We start from the raw sequence: 24,934 nt of genomic DNA on the forward strand, positions 1-24,934 counted from the left end.
TATTTTTAGCCTAATATTATTATGGACATTAAGATTCAAATATTTAATCTCTTAATCGTTAGTATATGTTTAACTCTCAGTAAACAATAATATTACGAGAGTATTTACCCCTTGTGGGACGAGGATACACGAATAAATTTATAATTTAAAAATTAGAAAAATTATTTTAAATGACAAAATATTTTAATATCTTAATCGTTATTATATGTTTAGTTCGCAATACATATTAGGGGTGTACATCAGTTGAGTTAAAAGTATTTTTAGGACCAATAAAAAAAATCGGTTTGGTTGGGTTGACAACCCAAATAAAGTTTATAACCCAAATCAGACAAACCTTTAAATTTTGGGTTTGGTTGTTGAGTTATAACTTTTCTTAAAATAAAAAGTATGTAAATTTATATAACAACACATGACTAATAACTAAAATTTCATAAAATTCAAATGCCAAAAACCAAATATCTACTTATTGAGACAAAAATCATAACAGTTTTAAAAAAAAATTATTAAAAAAATCACAAACTAATTAATACAAATGGATCAAACTTTAAATAAAGATGTATATATATTATTAATATATATAAAATTCGGTTTGGGTTGGGTCAACAATTTTTTTTAGCCAATCCAATCCAACAAAACTAGAAAAAGTTGAGTTCAACCCAATTCAAGAACAAAACTAACCCAGCCCAACCTTACAATTTGGGTTAGGTAGTTTGAGTTGTTTGAATTATCGGATTATTTGAACATCCTTCATATAGATAAATACAAATAATAATCCATTGCAGTCAATCAGATAGAGGGTAAAATTTTGCTGTATTTATAAATATTTTGATTAATTTTTCTATATCTAAAAGAGCCCAAAAGTTATATATATATATATATAATAAAGAAGAAGATTTCTCTCACCCTGTTCTGTTCCCTCTCTCTCACTCTCTTGCTGTGTCTCTGTTCACTTCATTTGTTTATTTGTTTTTGTTGTTTTTGCTGAGAGAGAGAGAGTCTGCCGGAAAAAGAAAAATTGGTTGCCATTTTCCCCGCTCTGCAGAGCTCAAAGAAGTTCGAATCAAATGTGATGGGAAGCGGAGTCTCCAGCCTCTTCTCGTGCCTCAAGCCGGAGACTCGCCCCGCCGCCCTTCCCGCCGACAATTCCGACATCCTCTTCTCCGCTTCCGACCCACTTGACGAAACCCTAGGCCATTCCTTCTGCTACGTTCGCTCTTCCAACCGTTTCCTCTCTCCTTCTCATTCCGATCGCTTTCTTTCCCCTTCTCAGTCTCTTCGTTTTTCCCCTCCTCACGAACCGCCACTTGGTTCCAGGACTAGAACTGGCCCGCCGGAGACTGCTTTCAAAGCCATCTCTGGCGCTTCTGTCAGTGCTAATAGTTCTATTCCCAGATCTGTTCTTATGCTTGATGGTGTTTATGACGATGCTACTGACACTACGCTTGGGGCTTCCGGTGGTGGTTGTGGAGTCAGAGGGAGTATTTTGAATGGCTTTGAGAGTACTTCTTCTTTCACTGCTCTTCCGCTTCAGCCGGTTCCTAGAGGTGGGACTGAGCCTTTGGAACGAGGTGGGTTTTTTCTCTCTGGTCCAATTGAGCGTGGGGCGCTGTCTGGTCCGCTTGATGCGAATGTTGATGGTGCTGGTGCTGGTGGTGCCAGCGCCGGTGCTGGTGGTGGCAGTGGCGGTGGTGGGAGAGTTCATTTCTCTGCTCCGCTTGGTGGGATGTACGTGAAGAAGAAGAGGAAGAAGGGCATTTCGGGGTTTAGGAAGGCGTTTACGAGGAATTTTTCTGATAAGCGGCCGTGGGTGGTGCCGGTGTTGAATTTCGTTGGCCGGAAGGAGAGCTCGACGGCGGGAGACGAGCCGGAGGAGGAATGAGAGTAATCTTCAATGGCGGCTTTGGCAAGGCTGGGGAGGATCGGGTGCACGTGGTTGTATCGGAGGAGCAAGGGTGGTTGTTCGTTGGGATTTATGATGGGTTCAATGGCCCTGATGCGCCTGAATTCTTGATGGGTAATCTCTACAGAGCCGTCTTCAATGAACTTCAGGGATTGTTCTGGGAAATTGACGATAATGAGGAGGCTGCTGCTACTGCTGTTACTGCTGCTGCTAATTCAAACCCTTCGTGTGTGGCTGAAGAGAGCACGGTCAATGTGAATGAAACTAATGCTGACCCGTCGTCAAGAGCCTCTGGTCAAACCGTTGAAACTAATGGTAATATTTCAGTAGTTGGAAATGAAGCGGAAGTGGAACAACCGGCTCCTGATCGAGGATCAGCTAAGAGGGTTACGTTTCAATCTGAGGATGTACCGGAGAACAGGCGGAGGCGGCGGCTGTGGGAGTATTTAGCGGAGGACGATACACAGGATGGGCTTGATCTTTCGGGGTCAGATAGATTTGCATTTTCTGTTGATGACGCTCTTAGTGTAAATAGTGCAGGTTCAGTAGCTGGTAGAAGGTGGTTGTTATTGTCCAAGTTAAAACAAGGGTTGTCAAAGCATAAGGAGGGTCATGTTAAGACTTTGTTCCCGTGGAAGTATGGTTTGGGGGATAAAGAGAAGGCTGATGAGGCTGAGAATAGGGTGGAGGAGACATCATATCGAAGTGGTAAGAGGAGAAAGGAAGGTTTAATTGATCACGAGTTGGTGTTGGGGGCATTGTCACGGGCTCTTGAGATAACTGAATTAGCATACTTGGACATGACAGATAAGTTGCTTGATACGAATCCAGAGCTTGCTTTGATGGGTTCTTGCTTGCTGGTTGTGTTAATGAGGGATGAGGATGTGTATGTAATGAATTTGGGTGACAGCCGTGCCATTGTTGCACAGTACGAGCAACAAGAAGTTGGTCCTAGTGAAGACATGAAGGGGGAGGGCCACAAAAGAACGGGCATGGAGGGTATAATTGAGGAGTCTACAACGAGTGAAGGGAAAATAACTCAAACGAATAAACCTTCAGCTCAGACGACGAGATTGACTGCATTGCAGCTATCCACTGATCATAGCACGAGCATTGAAGAAGTAAGATTAATTCTTTTCAGCCTAGGATATTTTCAGTGCTCAGCATTTTTGTTAATGCACTTGCTACCCTTATACCTCTTTGTTTCTTTCCTTCTACTCATGCAGATTCATTCTATGAGATTTCATTTTTGTCCATCTTTCTTCAAGTTCATGCATGAAAAAATTGTTCAGTTTTTGTGTTTTGTTTAGGACCATTTGAATCCCAAACTGCAAAATTAGAACCAAAGTAAATTTATGGCAACTCTTTTTGCATGTAGATATAAGTCATTTTTGGTGGCTACCTTTTTTTTGCTTTGGCCTATGTTCTTGATTGCCCTTTTTCTGGGTAATAATTCAATCTTATTAATGAAAGTAGTCTTTTCATTAAAAAGAAGATATATCGTATGTTAGAAAATGGGGAACTCAGAAGACTAGCATTAGGACAGTACGATTTTAACTCTTTTGCATTTAGATATATCATATGTCAGAAAAGAGGGGAACTCAGAAAATTAGCTTTGTTGTTGTTATTATAAATATCATATACTAATATTTTCCAAGTTGCCAAGAGTCCAAGACATTGGTTTCTTTTCCCCCTTCCCTCTCCTGCCAGTGGATGATGCGCCGGAGATCGTATTGGTTCTAATCTATTGTCTATTAGCCATTTGAAACGGAGAGCAAATGTGCCTAGATTTCTTGTGCTCCGATTAATCAGAACAAGTGAACTTTTATTTCATATCTGCTTATTGTCTGGCATAGTTTTTAGGAAGGTCATTTTAATGTTCCTTTTCAACCACTTTTGCTGATGGTACGAGGCTGGAAATGAAATTTTTTTCTCAAATTATGGTTTTTGGTCATCTGAAGTACCTGATGGTCCTGAATGATTTGAGAAGACCTGATTCTTTTCTCGTCTAAAACGCTTCTTTCAAATTTATTTTCCTTATAGTTGGCATTTCATAGGTGCTGATAATAGTTTGTTATGCTTGTTTGCATTTATTCTTGTGATCTTTTGCTGTCTGAATTGTCTTAATTTGGATTTTTTGTAGTAAAAAAGGTATACATGAAAGAATATCGTGCCTTGCAGGCATAATATATTTATGGGCATTTGATGCAAAATTCCAGACTGTGGATTCAATTTCTACTAATAAACCAACCTTCGATCATGAAATATGTCATACTTATTCTGGTGCCAGTTGAATTGTCATATGACTTGATGATTTAGACATTTGCATGTCCAGTTGATTGTTTTTTTCTTTGCACCTGAATAACAACTTAGATCCTTCCATGTACAGGAAGTAAGAAGAATAAAGAACGAGCACCCTGATGACAAACAATGCATTGTCAACGATAGAGTGAAGGGCCGTCTAAAGGTTACGAGGGCATTTGGTGCAGGATTTTTGAAACAGGTTCGTAGTTGGTAACTTGCTCATATTTGTTTTCTAGAACTTGCTTTGCTGCTTGATTTAATTACTTAAAATTGAATCAGCAATCAATCTTTCGGCTGTTATTTCTTTCTTCTGCATGTTTGATGTGTATAAACTTCAAGAAATAATGCTCTGTTTCTCCTTTAGAAATTATATTTACACTGTCATGTAATCTATTTCTAAAGTAGGAATTATTTTGGTCATTTGCAGACACAGATAATAATGACTAAATTTAGAAAGTGAATTTATTCAAAACTGTGGGAACAAGTATCAATATAGTTATTGATGAATTTCTTCCATCTTATCAATGAAGACATCTTAGGGCAATGTAGGGATATGATGGATCGATTATCGTTTGCCACTTTTGTCAATTAGGAGTACCTATATTTTGTATCGAACTTTTATTTTAGGGAAGAAAAATTATACTTTTGGTCATTGAGTTTTAGGTTTGGTAGCTTCCAGCTTGATATATTAACTGTCGAGATTTGGAATAGTGGTTTATTTGGTCATTGCCGTCATTTTTTCGCTATAGCTAATGGAAGATGACGTGACATCTTCTTTATTAAAAACAAATTAATTTTTTAAATAAAAATTTATTTATTTTTTCTTTTTTCTTCTATCTTCTTTCTCCCTCCTCCCTCCTCCCGTCCATGGTTGGCCGCTCTATGTTCTTTCTTCTTTTCTTTTTCTCCTCTTCATCTTCTCTTTCCTCTTCCTCCTATTTTCAATATATATATATATATATATTTTGATGGTAGAGATCCAGTAAACCATTTTTCCAAACCTCAAGAATTAAAATGTCGAGTTTGAGAACTCAGGATCAAAATGCTACGAAACCCAAATTTCAGGCACCAAAAATATATCTTTTTCCCTTTATTTTATCATTGAAATGGAGAAAGTAAACTATAAGTTTTTTTCGCCACTTTTTGGTCAATTAAATGAAGAAAAGAAGTTATATCCTTGTGAACTCTCTTTCCTATGTGGTGTATAGAGTTTGCCAGTTTATACATCCGTTGTTATTCTTGTACCTGTATAGTGTATTATCCTCGCACTCAAAACTCTCTAAAGTATTAAGAAACTTTTGATTTTTTATTTAAGGTCTCACTCAAAGATAATGAGTTAAATTTTTGATTTCATGTACCACCAATATTATTGTTTACATTGATGCAGTTCTCCTCTTCAATGGACAATTTGGACAATAGACATGACTTGAATAGTCAACTTATGCTTTTTCACTTCTCTGCATATTTTTATATTGGTGTCGATCCCGTGTGGTCATGTTGCATAATTTTTGTTGCAGTTTTATGGTGTATTTGACTAGAAAGAAATAATAGTCTTTCAGAGGGGTGAAGCATTTGTGGGATGTTCTTTGAGAAAACATTAGGTTAAACACCTCCTTGTAGACTGTATCCAAGACCTTGTATAATTGTCAGCCCAGCATTATTCTATTATTCTTTTGGATTTGAGATCCTCTTTTAGGTTCGAGCTCCTTTTGTTTACCTTTTTTATATTTTCTTTTCTTTTGTATGCCTCGTATATTCTTTCATATTTCTCAATAAAAACTGAAATTCTTATAAGTAAGAGAAAAGCAGGTCTTTGGGGGGGCAGTCCATGCATAATTGTGTTACATGATGGGATTGCTTCAACCAACTTGACTATGGCATGGTTTTTTGTTCCCTCCCCTTTCAGTGATATTGCAGTATTATTGTTAAATGTCATATCCAATCGTTTTTAACTAACAAAGTGGCGCTGCTTTCCATTTTTCTGCAGCCAAAATTGAATGATGCATTATTGGAAATGTTTCGGAATGAGTATATTGGTACCGCACCATATTTATCATGCTTGCCTTCTCTTCGTCACCATAGACTCTGCCCGACGGATCAATTCATAGTGCTCTCATCTGATGGATTGTATCAATATCTAACCAACGAAGAAGTGGTTTCTTATGTTGAGAACTTTATGGAGAAGTTTCCAGATGGAGACCCTGCACAGCACTTGATAGAGGAGCTTCTTTGCCGTGCAGCCAGAAAAGCAGGTACTTGCTATTTCTTATGCTACGCCGAATCTTGGTTTATGTTTCCATTAATAACTCAAGCAAGTTATTTTCTTTCTTTCTTCTTTATGTGATCTGGATCCCCTGTTATAAAATAGATGCACTAACAAGATACAAATCAAAGCATAACATATAATTAGTTGGGCTTCCCTTGGAGCATCTTCAATCTAATTGAAGGTCTGAAACTTCACAAATTTACCTTCCAAGAATCACTGCTCCAGGATACACATTCTAAAAAAAAAAAACTGAACGATACTAATTTGACCAGCTATAATTATGACCAGATTAATTCTTAATATTTCTGATATATGATGAATTCACGATTTCCGTTGTTGAGGACTTGAACTGTCTCCGAAGCTGGGTTTAACTCTGAAATAAACAAAAACACCCTTTGCAGCTAGTCTTCTTCAGTCTTCTAGTAAGGGGCCTTCTAGTACTGGGTCTAGAATAGTTTCCTTGGCATTGTGAGTGTGGGAATCCTTGGGGAATGACATTTTTTAAAGAGATACTTTTCCTAGCGACATGAAAATAAAAACTGGATTAAATGCTTCATTCCTAAACGGTGTATTTGTTATTTGACTTTCTTTTCGAAACACTTTTACTATCTTGTTAAATGCCTCAACTAATTTGAAAGAGTTAGTTAAAACTCCTTTTTGGATATGGAAAAAAACATCACTACCTTGTCTTCCAGTATGATCTTAAATGAATTGTCCCTGCTGGGTATAAAAACACGATCTTCATAATGTAGGCTCCTGAGACATTCTAAACAAACTCATCCTTTTTCTGAAACTGCTCTCTTTCCGGGTGGATTATATCTTTATTTGGCCTTAAAATTGTGTTGTGAATTGTGATGTTGGTTTATAATCAATGTTCTTTTACAGTAATTGCTTTTCCAAGGTCAGTTTTCATTCAGGAACAGTCTCAAACGTTTATGCTTTGCAGGAATGGATTTTCATGAACTGTTGGACATCCCACAGGGGGATCGAAGAAAGTATCATGATGATGTTACTGTTATGGTCATTTCACTTGAAGGAAGAATCTGGAAATCCTCAGGAAAATATCTTTGAAAAACTTCTGTAAATCAATGGTCAAGTGAAATGACGTTCCTGCATTCGACGAAAATGGTGCTCTGCGAGTGGTATGAACTTGCAACTGACCCATATTTCATGGATCGCCTTAGGTTTTTTAACATCTAAAGGAGCAAGCCAGCTTGAAGAAATTGAGTGAACTCAGACGATATCGACACAAGGCTACCGTTGGATGCATGTTCCCGAAGGTGCAAGTAGATGACACAATTTGGCTGGAGGATGAACAGAAAGCAATTGGCAAATGGGGCTTTTGGTATATGAAGCATTTTAGAAAAGATAAGAAAAAAAAGGAAAATTTCAACTTCTCTTTCACTTTATATTTGTTATCTGTTGTTTCGATCCTCTGTTAGACACCTCTAAGGAAGAGGACAGCATTTTTGCGTAGGGTACAGGCACTTGCCATTCCTTTGTGCCTTTTTTCCCCCCCCTCATTTTAGGCCCCCCCCCCCCCCAAAAAAAAAAAAAAAAAAAAAAAGAAAGAAAGAGAAATGTGCTTGTAAATTGGTGGGGGTATAATTTTACATGCTGAAAATTGAGCAGTCCCTTGTACGGTGGATTCCACCACTGCGGATTATAGAGTTGGAAATTTTATCCTTCAAGTTCTCTGTTCCTATGCCTATTGAAGGCCTTGTGTTTCTCTCTGAAATTATGTCCTTTTACCAGCAAAATTCAAGCTGCAGAAAGCTAATCTGAAGCAAAAATAACTCTATTCTATACTTTTGAAAAGTACAATATTTAGCATTAACTCATACATTGTAGTGAATAGTGATGAAAGGTGCTTAGAAAGAAGCCAAATCCATGGCAGGTTAAGCTGTGGCAGCTACAGATGGTACTCTTGAATGCACCCATGTAACTAAATCCTCCCTTGTGGCTACAAACCAACCAGCCCGATCTTCTCGCAGTTGAAATGGAGCAGCGAGTTTATCTACATGAGAAGCAAATGAATTGGCTAGTCCTTGAGAAAATTTGTGAGTTCCTGCACCGGTTTGAGCTGATAACAATTCAGGTAATGCTTCTTCTCGTTGTACGATTTTTGATAGAGTTATCATCCATTCTTCAAGTGCAGTTTGAGCTGCGCCTACTGATAGAGATCGAACATCCAGACACCATTCAGCTTCAGTTTTGTTGTGTAGGCCTGGGTACAATCCATATAAACTTCCTAAGTACAGCAATTCATGAGCTCTCTCGCGAAGATTTTGGTTTCGACATATATCAATCAAGCAATTGCAGAAAGGTCGTCGAGCTTCAGTGGCAGTCTCGCCGAGAATGTTTCTGAATTCATTTTTGACAACTTCGAAGGTAATGTCATTTTGTTGCAGAAGATTTACAAAGGCAACTAACTTAGGGTCAGCTTGTTGTAAACAAGTGAATACCTTGTTAATATCTTCACTATTGTCACACAAGGACACAACAGACAACAAGCAACCACAAAGCCTATCATCTGGCTTAATTCCTTTTTGTACCGAAACATTGAAAACTCGAACTAGTTCATCGATTCTCCCCGATTTCCCCAAGCACTGAATCAGACAAGTGCAACACATCACGTTAATCTCAACACCCAACTTGAGCATTTCTTCAAACAACTCCATGGATCTTTTTACATTACCTCCGCTGCCATGTATATTCAACATCGCCGTGTAGCTCCAACTATCTGGCCTAGAATGCTCCGACTTCTTCATCTCTTCAAAGAGTTTCTCTGCTTCCTCCTCCAAACCAAGGTCTGCACACATATTCAACAATGTGTTATACAAGATGAAGTCCATTGGCCACCCATTGGACCTCATCCGCTCCCACAAATCTAAAGCATCTCGAGCCCACCTTGCCTTTCCATAAATTTTAACCAGAGCAGTCAATGTCTTCTCATTCGGTGTTATCCCCGATTCAACCATTTCGTCAAACAAGCTTCTTGCAAAACCAGGCTTCCCAGCCTTCCCCATTGCATCCAACAAAGTGTTATACACCACAAGATTAGGCTGCACCTCAATAGACTTCATTTCTTGCAAAACATACATAATTCCATCATAATCCCCTGCTTCTCCAAACATCTTCCCCAACACAGAAAATGTAAAAGGATCAGGCTTCCAACCACTAGCTCTCCCTCTTTCATACAAACTAAGAACTTCCTCAACTTTCCCTAAATTTGCATAAACATCTAAAATAGCAGAGTAAGTAACCTCATCAGGCATCAAACCAGTTTTATACATTCTCTCAAACCACTCCACTGCCTTATCAAACCTACTACACTTTTTAGCACAAGTGATAATAGTAGAATAAGTAATGTTATCGAGCTCAATCCCAGTACTAATCATCTCATTAGCAAGATCTTCAACAAGCTGAAACTGCCTACCATACCTCAAAGACTTCATAGCCACATTGTAGAAGATAGTCTCCATAGGAAACAGATTCTGGGTCTTGATCCAATTGAAGAACAAATGGGTTTTCTGCCATGGCCTCAAGCTATTAAGAACAAGAAGGGCATTTTCTTTAGTGGGTGGATGAGGGATTTCTTCAAGAGCCGCCATGAAAGCAGCTTCATCAGAGGAATCACAGGCATTGAGCTTGTGGGCAAAGGATTTGAGGTCTCGCATCTTGGGGTTATAAGAGTACGAAGAACGTTTTTGCCTCTGGAGAGAGAGAACTGAGCGTTTGGGCTTGGTGGGATTGACCCAAGTGGATTTAGGCTTAGATAAGAGATGGGATTCGTCGTTGGGTGCATTGGAAAGCGTGGTTGTGGAGAGATTTTTGAGCTGCTCTGATAGAGATGGGTTTTTGTTGTCGATTGATTCTGACGAAATTGGAGAAGCTTTTCGAGGGGGTTTGGAGGAAGTACAGATAACTGTTAATCGCTTGGTGAAATTCTTCCGCCGCAGAGGGGAAGTGAAGAACGTGGGTTTGAGATTGAGATCGAGAGAAGAAGAAAGAGGAGCCGCCATGGAAGGGAGGAGAGAGCTTAATTTTGGAGAGAGAAATATCTGAAGAACAGATGGGTCACTCCAGGCAGTGCCTTATCCCATTCCCATATACAAAAATATCAAAGGAAAGAACGGACCGTTGCACTGGCAGCCGAGAACTTGGAGAAATTTTTTAAAAAATATAATTATTTTTTATGAGTAAGAGATTCGAACCGTGGTCTCTAACACAAATTATTTGTTACTCGTGGAAAAATATTCTACTAGTATGGTTTACTATTTTCAGACCTAATTTGGCAAATCATTAAATGATATATTAACCATTGATTCATTACTCAATTATTTTGTGGATCCTACATGATTATTAAATTCTGTGGAGGTAGAAATTTTTTTATGTTCGTCTTGGTTTCAAAGCTTTATTTTTCTTGAGAAACTTGTGGAGTTTTTCAGAATGTATATGTTTAGTCATTGATATTTGAAATTGGTCATTTTAATCAATGAGTTTTCAAGAGTATGTTTAAAAAGTCTCTACTAATAAATCTATTAATTTATAGAAGAAAAATGACTAGATGTCGATGCAGCAAGATGGCTTGAAAAAAATTGTATTTTTAGTATTTTCCTCCTCTTCTAATAAGCTTCTTTCTTCCTTCTCAATGTTCTATGTTCTCTCTTTACTACTCTCTTCGCCCTCTCTACCCTCTTGTTTCTCTCTTTAATTCTCTCTCCATCCTTAAAACATGATTCTAATAATTTTTTGTGTTGGCATTACACAAAAAAATAGTTTTTTTTTTTTTTTTTTTTTTTTTAAAAAAAAGAGATTGTTTTTATTCTTTTTCAACAAGAGTATAGAGAGGGAAAAGGAAGAAGTTGAGAGATAATGGGGAGTGGAAGAAAGAAGCTTATTAGAAAAGGAGGAAAATATTAAAAATACAATTCTTTTCCGAGTCATCTTACCACATCGACATCTAGTCATTTTTCCTTCACATTTAATGGGTTTATTAGTAGAGAAACCTTTTAAATATATTCTTGAAAATTTAGAAATTAAAATGATCAATTTAAAACATAGCTAAATGCACATATTCTTAAGGCCCACGATACAAAAAGTTTTCCCCTTTTTTCTCTCTTTCTCTGTTAAACTTTTACTAATCAATAAATTTAGATAGTTGGGAAGTGATTTTTTAAAACTATTTTTACTTACGATTTTAAAATTAACTTAAAATTATATAATAAAATCACTACTTACAAAATCCTACCAAAATAGCTAGAAAAAGTTATGACAATTCTTTCTAAGCTAAGTAAAATAGATGTATATGAGAAGATGAAAACCTACTAATCTATTATTTATTTGATTCCAAACATCTCTCTCACATGTATAAAGAAACTTTATACATGTGTAAAAATTTTGGATTAATGATTTTGAAACAAATTCTAAATAAAATGTCTTAATTCACTCATCAAAGGTTAAGATTTTAATTAATACAACCTAAGTTCAGAAGTATAAATTGATTTTCTTTATTTCATCAATTTTATTTGATGTTAACGTGGTTAACTATCACTAAAGCGAGTATAGCTTAATCAAGAAATGTGTTGCTGAATCTCCCACCTCCTATTAACTATCGTACTAAAAAAATTGTGATAATATTTACACGTACTCTTATTGTACTTTAATTTTTTTCCACCTCAAAGAGAAAAAGAAATAGACACAAATATAGTTCTGTCATGCTCAAGTTAGTCTTTCAACGTTGGGTTCAAATATTATAATTTGTAAAGATAATTCTCGATTTGACTCTAGGTTAAATTAGATGATGGAGTTTTGTTTTGTAGGTCGATGGACTTTGAAAAATCTAGAATAAATTTCCAATTAAGTTAGACATTTTTAAAATTTTAGACCTAGTTGTGTTTAATAGGTCTTTAATCCCTTACCATTTTCAGAAACCTACTAAATGTCAATATTGTATCTATTAGGATTTTGACCATTCAATCATTTTTAGTACATTGATCTTTCAATTTTATATTTAAAAGGTTTAGTAATTTTTTAAGCATGTGAACAAAATGGGAACTTAATTAATACTTTGACAATTCAATCATCTAAACACAAAGTTGAAATTTAAGAACTTATTTACATTTTGAAGTTTAAAGATTTATCTATTTATTAGACACAATTTTGAAAGTTCATGAGCTAAGCATACTATTTAACCTTAATTGTTGGTAAATGAAAAAAAAAAAAAAATCAATTTTTACCCTTAAACTTTAAAAGTTATATATAACCTAAAACTTTCAAATAATATTTGTATATATCCATCAATAAATCTAGACTTTTATAGGTAAATCGATTTAGTTCCTCCGTTAGAATTTCATTTCAAAATTATTAATGCATAAAGTTCAAATGGTGTATAAGAATCCTTTAAATACAAGTATTTACATAAATTGGGGAAATATGTTGGAATCGAATAAATAAAGCAGCAATTTTTCATTAATATGAAACAATTGTTTTTCAATTTTTGTTGTCTTTCTCTGTTTTTTTTCCAAAAGAATTTGCACGATAATTTTTCTTAGTCACTCTTGTGAAATTTTAGGAGAATGATAATGTTATTCAAGTGATTATGAGTTGATTTTTAAAGGTTTTAAATCGATTTACTTATGACAATTTAGGAATTTAATTAAAATAATTATAAGTCTCATACAATATTTTTCGAACAAAAATATGAAGAATGATGTAAAGTTATATACTAATAAAAATTTAGAATTTAAATTTAAACCATTGTTAGTTTAAAATTTTAATCAACACAATTTATAAAATTTAAGAGTATGAATTAATATTCTTCGTAATTCCATATTCAACTTTTAAAAACAATCTTAAAAGTAATTAATATTATAATTTTTTTTAACATAGTAGACAGATAAAACAATTTGGTGAGGTTTGTCCGGACCAATAATATCATTGTGTTTTTCAAAATAATTTTGAGATAAATAATCTAAAATCTATTTTGGGGCAGGATGGATATTTAATATTTGTTTGTTTTTTTTATTAAGAATAATTAGTAGCTAGGTTGTCAACAAGGGTCTATAGCTCAGTGGTAGAGCATTTGACTGCAGATCAAGAGGTCACTGGTTCGAACCCGGTTGGGCCCTTTTTTTTTTTTTTTTTTTTTTTTTTTTTTTTTAATTTGACTGTTTTTAAGTTATAAGTTTTTAATTTCCTTTTCACCTTTAAAGAAAAAGAGCAAAAAGGGGAGTTTAATACTTTGAGGTTCTTTTTTGGTTCAATCAATTTGAGAACTTCAAATGAGAATCTCTAGGAGGGTCTTTCACATCACTTGGACCATTTTCTTTTTTCTTTTTCCTTTTTCTTTTCTGCTTAAAGACATCAGCTGGACTTTCTTGATCAAATTTTAAATTTTAAAGCTCATTAATTAATAGCATAACAAAAGGGTATAAACTATATATATATATATATATATACATAAGTTTGACATAGTATTAGAATCAATTCTTCACTCAACAAAAATTCTAACTACACAAGTTTGAAACTCTCACTCTTAACATACTTCTTTTGAAGTTGGAAGTTCAATTTCTAGTTTTCACAATTGGTTGTACTAAAACCAAAAACAATATTGAATCTTAACAAAATTAGGCTAACTTACAAATTTGGGTCAGGATTGTATCTAATATAAAAATCCTAGGAATTTGAAAATTAGGAACCCGAATTGTTGAACTCCAAAACAAATTCTAAAACCCCCAAATCAATTGATGTCAATCCAAAAGAAAAGACTAGATTTGAATTATCTTTTGACTGGAGACCATGATACAAGAAGAATTACTTTCTTATCGAGAATTGAAAAAGGTTGGTGATGAATCTCCGTCATCAGAGAAAAGTTTTCATTCCCAAAATTCAAAATCCAAAAATTGATTGAAACAACCTACAGACAAGACTTTAATAGCTTCCTAAAGAAAATCTTAATTACACATCATAATTTATGACAAAATTAAAAAAAAAACTGTACTTAAAAAGTCATTAAAGGATGAAATTGGAAAATACTTAAATTATATCAAAATTATTGAATAAAATATAAATAATAACTTGATGCCTTGGACGATTCGAGATGAACCAATCTTAGTCAAGTCAATTATGTCCTTGTTTAATGTAACCTCTTTGGAGGATGGTCTTCAATTTGTCTTATCAGTTGTCTATTATCATTTCTCATATAGTGTTTATTTCAATTTTGTGTTCAATAACTTCCTAAAATGTTAAAAATAGCTTATAGGTCTTTAAACTTTCAAATTTGTGCCAAATTCAGTGGATGGAGGATTGAACCTTCCACCTCCAGGAAGAAAAGTCATGTCAATTATCATTGGGTTAAACTCACTCTAATAATTCTTAAGTTATTTGAACGTTTTCTAAAATCAAGAAAACCACTTGACCTAAATTAAAAAATTTAGGGTTCACACAAACTTCAAATTTATATATAATATATGAATTAGTTTTAAAGATTTTGAATGTTAGGAACCTAGTAGATTAAAATTGAAAATTTATAGAAGTATTAAACACAAAAAGTTGAAGGACCATATAATTACAAACCAGAAAATTAAGTAATTTCATAATACTACGATATTTTCTTGCTATGTTTACAAACTACGATATTTTCCTCATAATTAAATTAAGTATTGTTTCTATAGAAACAAAGAATCAAAGAAAAAAGCTCCAAGCAATAGGAATATGCATGACCATCCAATGCAGAACACCTTTGGAAGCTGCTTGCTCATTCCTCTTTCAATACAAGCTTGCTATTTGAGGGCTGCAAAAGACCTGCACTTCAGCAACAACAGCTCTGTTTTCATCTCCAAAGATGGACTCCTTCCCATCTTTTCTCTTCGCATACGATAGTCCGAGCCGAGATCGCGCTTGCCTTAGGTCCCCGACACCCGAGTTCGTGTCTGGCCCAGCAAAGCCACCCATCACAGGTGCCAAAGGGGGGCCAATGAGCAGCCCGTCTGCCCCGAACTGTGGCCCGCCCCTCGCGTAATCGAACAGAGCTGCACCACTACCCCCTACCTTGGGCAAGATGATGGGATCAGCATCCTCATTGTCTTCCCAATAGAAGAGGAATGCATCAAAAGTGTCATAGTAGTCATCTGTGCTTCTGTAGCCCTCAGGATTGAATGCACCAAACTTGAAGGATTTGTCTGTGTAGCCAATTATGACACATGGTCCTTTGAAATCGCAACACGTGTGGAAATCGGTAGCGCTGAATCCGTCTGATGTGGCCTTATAGCAGCATTTGAGTTCTTTACCTGGAAAATATTTTTGACAGTACAAATACAGATGAGTCTATATTGATGTGATCCATATTTTGATGATTGTTTCTCAAGACACAACACTACAATCAAGATTAATACAACTTCACAATTCAAACAAAATGCAAATGAAAATGAAAATGCACCCTGAAAACCAACTAAAGAGAACTCTAAAAATAGTGCAAAGTTCAGGGGAAAAGTAGAAAATCATCAAACTCATTGTGCTTTTTCCCTAGAGGATAATCAAAGTTATGATAGGAATGCTAATAGAGTACTGTATAGGCCATATCAATAATTAGTTAGAGAGGTAATTATGGTATTAGGCTATAAATAGAGAGAGTGGAAGAGAAAGCACATATTATTTTGGTGAATGAATTACGGTTTGAGAGATATTCAAGAGGGGTAGATCCGAAAACCTCGAAACACTTGATTTATTTTGTACATATCAACATAACTTGATTCTTTTATGGTTTCTATCAAGTCATTCTATGTTTCAAAATCTAAGCCATTTTCCAATTAAAGTTCTTAAAAGTAGTTTTGAAGACAAAACCAAATCAGTTTTGTTCAACAAAACAAGATCAGGGCTCAAGAAAAGAGCTTTGATTTTCTCGATTTCAAAAACTAAAAAACTTGATGGGTTTGATCAATAATGGCATTATAATAACTGCCAATATGTTCCTCTACTAAACCCGTGCAAGAAAACTTATTAATAAAATAAGAAAATGCAACTTGAAACAGAGATTTTTTTGTTGGGTATGTGAGAAATCTTTCAAGAAAATGTGTGCAGATCATGCAAAAGGGAAACGAAAATTTGTCAGAGATTTCTCACATCCCCAACAAAAAAATCTCTATAGAACAAACAAACCCCAAAACACCATTTCTGAGCAGATCATGCAAAAGGGAAACGAAACTAAAAAACAAAGACTAAACACAGAACATTCAGACAAAAATTCCAACAATGAAAAGAAAAATACCTTTCAAGAAAATGTGTGCATCATTCAACCAACAAGTGACTGAACATGTTTGAGAGTTAAAATAGTTAAAATCACTATTAAACACATCCTTATTCACTTAAAATTGATTTAATTTTACAATTTTAAATTGATTTTCATATCATCAAAATTGATTTTGAATTAAGAGACCGTTGTCTTTCAAATGAAAACCAAGCACAAGCGATGAAAGTCTGGTCCCCATGTTTCGGAGTAATTCTAAATAAAAATGATTTTAACCTCTTCAAAATCACTCTCAAACATGCCATATAATATCTTTATAAACTACAGAATCTAAAACATCATATAACAGAAATTGAACTTAATTTTGATGACACTTTTCCCAGCAGAGACTACAGATTTTACACTACAGGAAGCTCAGACTACAGATTTTACAGAGACTAAATAATTCGAAAGAAAAATACGTTTCAAGAATGTTTTGTCAACGAGAGAAAGAGGGAATGGAAGAACAATATCGTGGTATTTGATTTGGGGTTTGTTTTCCTTCTTGTTGCCGTTGCCAAAGTTCCAATTCCAGCCAAATGAAGAGCTGGGGGTCGTCTTCAACCTGTAAAATACATTGTTGAAGATGCAGGAAGCCATTGGTTCACATTTATTTGAACTCGAAAGTTGATTTTGAAGAAGAAAACAGTACCTTATCCCTAAAATTTTTTCTCCGCGCCAATTCAATCCAATCAATTTGCCTTCCGCTTTGCATCGACCCCACTTCATCGTTTCGCTTAGTTTCAGAATCTGAAATTTAATCATTTTTATAAAATAAACATTGAATATCTCATCATAAGAGTACAGTATTTGACTGCAGATCAAAAGGTCACCGGTTCGAACCGGTTGGGCCCTTTTTTCTTTTCATTTTTTAAATTTTAAATAGATTTTGGGGGTCTTGTATTTTATTCACTTTTTAGTAAGTATTTATTCTTTTATATAAGAATAAATATGTATTTTCCTTTGAAGATATGAAAGAATTACTATATATTTGGGGGGATATTTCACAATCTGTGTTTGATTAGACCAATTGGATTAAAAATGACATTGTTAGTAGGTCAAATGCTCAATCAACAAAATGTTGATTAGTTTGATGATGTTGATTAATGTTTAATTCAATTGATTTTTTTTCTTAATAATAATGATTATGTCTTTGATATATTTCTAAATATATATTTAAAGTGACCATCTCTTAATAACCGTTAGACACAAGTTTAAAATTTGTTTGTTTTCTACAAATCGTTTGGTATTAATGACTTCTCCTCTTATATTGAATCAAGAGATTTTTTGTTTTTTTCATCGAGAAAAATTTAAATGATGTTTATATGTATGATAAAATTTTCTAGTGAAAATGAAATGACTAACATAAATACTTTGAATATCTTTTGTTCTTATTCACGTGTTCTCTACGAAGTCATTTGAATTTTGTCAAAATGAGCTAAAAAAAAAGGAAGAAGAAAGAAAAAAGAAAGTGCACTGTATTAATATAGATAGTATTTTTTTTTTCAATTTGAATATATCATAGTTGTCTAAACTTTTCCTAGCTTAAATATCTCATAGGTGCGTAATCTCATAATTCTATGTTATTTGTTTATCAATATATTCTTGGTCAATCTTACTTTAATACCATTTGTAATGCTTTAGATCTAAGATTTAGATTTTAGACCACAAGAATATGGATTCAAAATTCAAATTTGCTACTACCAACAGCTAATGATAAAAGTGAATTTTGAATAAGAATAGGTCCATAGTTTAGTGGTAGTGCTATTTCACAAGCTTTATAGTTAGAGATAATTTTTTTTTTTTTTTTTTTTTTTTTTTTTTTTTTTTTAAAAAAAAATAATAAGTAGGGGTGTACACAAGTTGGCTTGGATTAGGTTGAGGATGTTTTTTTAGACCAATCCAAAACTTCAGGTTGGTTAGGTTGGGTTGCCCCAACCTTTAATATTCGAGTTGGATTGGATTGATTTTTCGGGTTATAACTTATAACTTATCTTTTTCTTTTTAATTTAAAATATGTAAATATATCTACAATACATGATTAATAACTAAAATCTCATAAAATTCAAATGTTAAATATCAAATATTTATGATATTTATTACAAACTTTAAACAAAAACAAACATCATAACAATTTTAAAAGAAAAATAGTAAAAATTCACAAATTCATCAATCAAAAGTAGTCAAACTTTAAACAAAGAGCAAAATATATTGAAATTTCGGTTGGGTTGGGTCAACTTGTATTCTTTTTAGTCAACTTGAGACTCAACCCAATCCAACTAAAATAGAAAAATTTCAACCGAAGAACAAAATTAACCCTTGGGTTGGGTAGTTCGGATTGTTCAAGTTGTCAAATTTTTTGAACACCCTTAATCATAAGGTTCATGTCTTTGATATATATAAAAAATATATATTTTAAGTGTTTGTCTCTTAATAACTATTTTATACAGGTTAAAAAATTGTTTATTTTCTACCAATCGTTGGATATAAATTCAAAATATAGATCTAAATCTCTTATACATATAACTGTGAAAAAATGTCAACTATATTGTTCCGACCTCTAATGACTTCTCCTCTAATATTGAATCAAGATAATTTTTTATTCATTAAAAAAAATGATGTGTGTTTACATAAATTAGAAATTTTCTTAGAGAAAATACAATGACTAACATAAGTACTTTAAATATTTTTTTTTTGTTCATATTCACACGTTCTCTATGAAGTCATTTGAAACTTTATCAAAATAAACTTCTACAAAAAAAAAAATATATACCGTCTCGATATACATACTATTCATCGATTTGTATAAACATTTTAGACTTAGATAATTATTTTAAAATTGAATTAGATAAATCTCTCTCCTTTTAGATTCGAATATGATATTTGTTTATCATAGGGGGTAAATGCTTTAGGTCCAAGATTTAGACTACCAATATGGATTCAAAAATTCAAAAATTTCCACCACCAACACCTAATGGCAAAAGTTTCCATAAGAACAAATTAAATCTAAGACTAAAAAAGTCCCATTGTTTGGTAACCATTTGATTTTTTATTTTTATTTTTAAAAATTAAACCTATTTTATCTACAATTTTTACAATGATTTGCATTTTCCTTAAGTACAATGATTGAATTTTTAGTCAAATTTCAAAAACAAAAACAACTTTTTGAAAACTATTTGACTTGTTTTTTAAACCATTGATAAAAAGTAGATAACAATAAAGAAATTTGAAAGTAGTAGTGTTCATAGACTTAATTTTCTAAAAAAAAATAAAAAAATGATTACCAAACCGAACCTAAGATGTTAGAGAATTTGATAGGAAAAGTTCATTTATGTTCTAACTTTTATTTTAGGAACTCTAATGAGGTCCATCATGGAAGTAAGGTTACAATAACCATTGATTGTTCTAAACAATTGGTCACTAAAGAAAAATAAGACACCGTTTTTTAAAAACTAATTAACGTGATCGAAGTCCTCCCTCGAAACTCAAGGACATAGTCGTACAATCTATAAAACAGATATTATTAAGATCATTACTGTTTCAAAGCAACTATTTAAACAAGATTTCACTAAAATGAAAAAGAGAATTCCTAAACCAACCCACAATACACAAAAATAAATGAATTAACAGTTTTCTACAGCATAAACATCAGCACATAAACACAATGAAATTGACTCAAATTATGTCAAAACAAGGGATTTAGATATGGAAAAGTGGCATAGACAAGAACATCACACCCCATAAGCAAAGCAACTTCTTTTTATTTACATACATTGATAGATATCCTGACATATCAGAAGCATATTCAATTTAAGTATATTTAGTAAACTGTAAACATATTCAAAGGTATATTACCAAGGCCTGCAGAGCAGTGAATATGGAGTTTCTTTAACAAAGAAATGTTACGGTTGAGACATGGTATTCTTTAAACTCTTACTTACTATTGTTCTATGAACTCGCACCAAAAACTCGGATTCTCTGTTCTATCGGAACCCGACAACATGGGCATGTTGCTTTACCCTTTTTGCCATAGTTATCACTGCAACTAGCACAGAGAACTTGGTGAGCACAAGGCAAGAAAACAATTGATACCTCACCTCTCATACATGTTATGCATTCGCGGTCGTGATTGACATCTTTCTCCGACAAATCCTCATCACTATCTAATTCCCGAAGCATTTTCGCAATGGTTTCTCCTTGGGGTTTTACACTCTGGGAATTCCCTTTAGGTGTATTATTGGAGGGGTGGTGTGACTCTGTGGATTGTGCAGATGCCTTTAGACGCAAAAGTTCTTGTTCAAGCCTTTGGAGATCATCCTTGTGCCGCTGAAAATCTATCTCTATCTTAAGGCGTAATGCCTCGAGCTTTCGTTTACTACTCACCTCCGCTGCTTCTTTACTACGTCTTTCGTCTTCCACCTGTGCCATGGCAGCCTCTTTAGCATTCACCTCCTGCCTCCATCTCACCTGTAATATGTCATCATTTGCATGGTAAATGATAATGAAGACTATATGAAGGTTTTGTTACAGTCAAATTAGGATCTACTTTATGCGCATAATACAGGACATACAAAATGCAGATTTTTTGATAAGTAACCAAAGCAAAGGTATGACCATCACAGAAGTAGAATCATATTCATGAGAGTCTGAAACTGGCTGAGGAATGTAAAATTATATAAAAAAGTCTCACACGGAAGTTCCTACTTTTAATGAAAAATCATTGAATGTGATATGAAAAACAAGCAGGGAAAAAGAACAGCCTCGTAACTGTAATGATTCGGAATCATAGCCTGTGTTCTATTGTCAACCTCAGATGACTCAATCAGCTGAAGTCCAAGACCTCTTGGTTTATATGATATGACAATGCAAATCTTGGGTTATGCTACTATTTTCTGGCAATATCAAGCCTACAGTTCCTAATCCTGTTGGGTGAGGGAGAGTGATGTGAAAATAATGGACGGCAAAATAGTGAATCATTAGGCTCAAAGAGGAAATTGGCTACCTATTCATATTCTAAATGAAGCTGACCGCTGATATACTACTCCTTGCCACTATTTGTGTAAATAGCAAACTATCTCAGTAATTGCGAGCAGATAAAACTATTTATAATTTAGATTTGATTATTAAATTTGCTATTCTCATTGGATATCAAACAATAGGAATGGCCTAGATATTAGAATTGTGGAAGATAAACTGGAAAGATAGATGACCATTTACCTCAGCCTCTTTTTGATCTAACTTGATCGTCTCCAATTGATCTTGCAACTTTGATATCTTATCCTTCTCCTCTGCAATCTGCTCCTGTAATTTTGTTTTCTGCTTTTCCCAGGCCAGTAATCTCTTTAGGCTTTTTTTCTCCCTCTTTGCAACCTCCAAACAAGTAGTGACAGACTCGGAGGCACTTAACTTTAAAGCTTCCATCTCTGCTCTAATTTCTGCATTTTCTGTCTCAAGTCGTCGCACTGCTGCATTTGCACGGTCCACCTGACCACTGGCCTTTCTCAAAGCATTCTCCATCTCAGATAGTCGTTTCATTGTTGTGTCCTCTAAAGTCTGTTTTCCTTTTTTCAGGCGTTGGGTCTCTTCCCTTTCCATCCTCAACATTTTAAGCTCTGTGAGATCATTACTCAGTTTCCTTGCAGCTTGCATTGCCTTTTGATGTGCCCATTCTTTCCGCTCCTTTACTTGTCTCTCAAGCTCTTTAATCTGCTGCAAGAGATTTACAATCACTTCATCTTTTTGATCTTCTGCCACAAAATCTAAATTCTCATAAAGTTTCAAATCGCGGAATTTACTCAACATTGAATTCACAGCGTCTTGGTTATTTACAATCTGGGGCTCCTCACTTTTCTCCACTGGAACTCCAGAAGCACCTTGTACAACAGGGGGATTTTCACTTGGTAAGGCATTTGTACAAGCTTGAGACTGTGCCTGAAGGTTCTTCGAGTTTGCTCGAAAACCAGCAGCAAATGCAGCCACATTCCTCTTCAACAATGACTTCATTGAAGGAGAAAGATTAAACCTCTTTGGACACTCAATATCTCTGTGCAAATTCATATCAGGAGCATAAGACAGAAACCCATTTACAGAAAATTCTGAACTACCACCATTTCCAAAACCTGAACCACTATGAAATTTACAAAGGGATGGTGCCAAAAATCCAACTGGTTGGTTACTAACATTCTCACCATTGCCACCAGATGCTGACCCATTAACATTACTTGGTGTCGGAGGAAGCACCGGAATTTCCATAGCGCTTGCCCGACCGACATGAAGATCACTCATAAGCAGACACCACATAGCATCTCCTTTAGTCAAATGAGGCCTAACTTGTTGCAACAAACATACCATACCAGCCAACGAGTACTCCTGCAATTGCCTTAAATCAGAGAAGACAGGCTCATGGTCATCCACAACCAAATTAGCATTAGCATTCTCATTAGCAATACAAATACCACTACCATTACCAATATCAATACCAATACCATCACCAGAAACAGCAGCAGCTGCAACATCCTCGCTATTGGCATTATCAGAGTTATTGTCACCATTCAAAAACGACAAGGAATTATGCAGTACATTTGTTAGAACATCCATACTACCATAACAGTGCCCATTTTGCAAAATCGCTTTCATCACAGTATCCTCATCATAACCCAATGCTACAAGCTTAGAAATAGCTTCAGTATATACAAATTGTAAATTCTTCATCAATATTTCCTCTAATTGATCCTCCGTACAGTAACCCCATCCACCATCATCCATGTTGGAGCTGAAATTAGAGTTTGAGGTAACAGCGTTATTCTGATTCGAATCATCAAGCCCTATATGATAATCCAACAGCTTAGAACCCGATTCGAGTACAGATTTGTGAAGTGAAGCTCGTTCTAGGTGACAACACGGATCGAATTCGGGTTTTACCGATCGAGGCCTCCGATTCGTACGAACATGCTTATCCCTCACCGTGCAACCCATTTGAAATCGTTTGAAAACACGAACGAAAACAAGGGGAAACAGGAAAACTCAAAGAAAAGATTGAAGAGCTGTAAAGATTTACAAAAGATTGAGAACTAACCCAATAGAATTTGAATCAAGATTGAAAGGTAATTTGATGAAATTGTTGATGAATAAGCAAAGAAACTCACTGGCTTGAAGAAGATCGGCGATTGAAATGGTGTGAGCTGCTGAAATTGGAAAAAAGGACACCGCGAAAGAGAGAGAGATATATATTGGTGAAGATGAAGAGAGAAGAGAAACGACATGCAGAAGAGCTTATTCCGGGTCGGGTATCCATCCCTTTATCCAAAGGAATCAAGATTCATTGCGGCGGTCTCATTTAATAATTTTTATTTTTCGTTGTTTCACAAAAATTTCAATTTAATCATACTTTCCTAGATGAATGGTGATAGAGTAGAATCAAACCTTCCACTTTAGTCGAGGTGAATTTATCATATTAACATAGACAATCGATTACAGCGTAAGATTTTAGTGTACTGTTATATTTAGAGATAACGTAATCTTTTGTATTACGTAATCTTTTGTATTTATGAATTCACTTACCATTACAATTTTATTGAGCGAATAGTCAGATAAGTTGATGCTATGATGTTATCTCTATATTGTTCTAACTTCTAAGTGGTCTGAGTTTCAATGCTCTTTGGAAGCTATTTCCTTATGTTGTGTATGAGATTTTTTTATTATTTTCTTTATCTTTGTTTTTTTTAATATCTTTTCGTTGTGTTTTGATTGCGCATTGACCTTAGACGTTGAGATTCCTTAATTTTCATTGCAATTCAATACATTTGAAAAAAAGAAAAAGCATCAAAGTGTTATGTTTTGTTTATAGTAATTAGTTATTTTTTAATTGAGTTTTAGTATATATCTATAATATTTATTAGTTATGTTTGGATTTATTTAGTTTATACAATTTTAAATGTTTCAATCAATCTAGTCTATAGGACTATTTGGGGGACCGTAATGAGATGAGTTTATATGTAATGTAATTGAAACCCATATTTGGATTGAACATTGTGAGCCTGATTTGTAATACCAAACTCATTCCATTCCTACAGTTTTCAACCCAACCATCTTTTTCACCGTTTTCGTGCTACACGAACCTATTTCTGTTCCACCCTTAATTTCTCACGTATTTCAACACTCTTCTGGTTCTCAGTAA

The 24,934-nt window shown here is 34.4% G+C and overlaps 4 protein-coding genes and 1 non-coding gene across 6 annotated transcripts; 2 read left to right on the plus strand and 3 right to left on the minus strand.

Moving 5' to 3' along the window:
* Positions 1–916: 916 nt before the first annotated feature.
* LOC120092087 (protein phosphatase 2C 29) lies at positions 917–7,982 on the plus strand. Its single transcript, XM_039050288.1, is given in 6 exon segments — positions 917–1,869; positions 1,871–1,901; positions 1,903–3,021; positions 4,290–4,403; positions 6,192–6,456; positions 7,417–7,982. Coding segments are annotated over 6 exon segments (2,454 nt in total). The 5' UTR covers positions 917–1,069; the 3' UTR covers positions 7,542–7,982.
* A 265-nt stretch (positions 7,983–8,247) lies between these two features.
* LOC120092089 (pentatricopeptide repeat-containing protein At5g46580, chloroplastic) lies at positions 8,248–10,618 on the minus strand. Its single transcript, XM_039050289.1, has one exon. The coding sequence runs from the start codon at positions 10,493–10,495 to the stop codon at positions 8,369–8,371; it is 2,127 nt and encodes a 708-aa protein (XP_038906217.1). The 5' UTR covers positions 10,496–10,618; the 3' UTR covers positions 8,248–8,368.
* A 2,913-nt stretch (positions 10,619–13,531) lies between these two features.
* Positions 13,532–13,603, plus strand: TRNAC-GCA. Its single transcript has one exon. It is a non-coding gene; the product is annotated as a tRNA-Cys (tRNA).
* A 1,380-nt stretch (positions 13,604–14,983) lies between these two features.
* On the minus strand, positions 14,984–17,532 carry LOC120091462. Its single transcript, XM_039049494.1, has 3 exons — positions 17,411–17,532; positions 17,181–17,323; positions 14,984–15,763 (listed from the first exon to the last, which is right to left on the minus strand). Exons 1-3 carry the CDS (start codon positions 17,521–17,523, stop codon positions 15,243–15,245), a joined length of 777 nt encoding a protein of 258 aa, XP_038905422.1. The 5' UTR covers positions 17,524–17,532; the 3' UTR covers positions 14,984–15,242.
* Positions 17,533–20,477: 2,945 nt separating this feature from the next.
* LOC120091113 (MND1-interacting protein 1) lies at positions 20,478–24,041 on the minus strand. Of its 2 annotated transcripts, XM_039048954.1 has the most exons (3): positions 23,904–24,041; positions 21,976–23,801; positions 20,478–21,225 (listed from the first exon to the last, which is right to left on the minus strand). In XM_039048954.1, the coding sequence occupies exons 2-3, from the start codon at positions 23,731–23,733 to the stop codon at positions 20,707–20,709; spliced, it is 2,277 nt and encodes a 758-aa protein (XP_038904882.1). In that variant the 5' UTR covers positions 23,734–23,801; positions 23,904–24,041; the 3' UTR covers positions 20,478–20,706. The 2 variants fall into 2 exon arrangements, with proteins under 2 accessions (XP_038904882.1, XP_038904881.1); XM_039048953.1 differs by having other exon boundaries at positions 21,976–24,012.
* Between the last annotated feature and the right edge of the window lie 893 nt (positions 24,042–24,934).

Source organism: Benincasa hispida, chromosome 11 (assembly GCF_009727055.1).
Source record: "Benincasa hispida cultivar B227 chromosome 11, ASM972705v1, whole genome shotgun sequence".
In the NCBI taxonomy this organism is placed as follows: domain Eukaryota; kingdom Viridiplantae; phylum Streptophyta; class Magnoliopsida; order Cucurbitales; family Cucurbitaceae; genus Benincasa; species Benincasa hispida.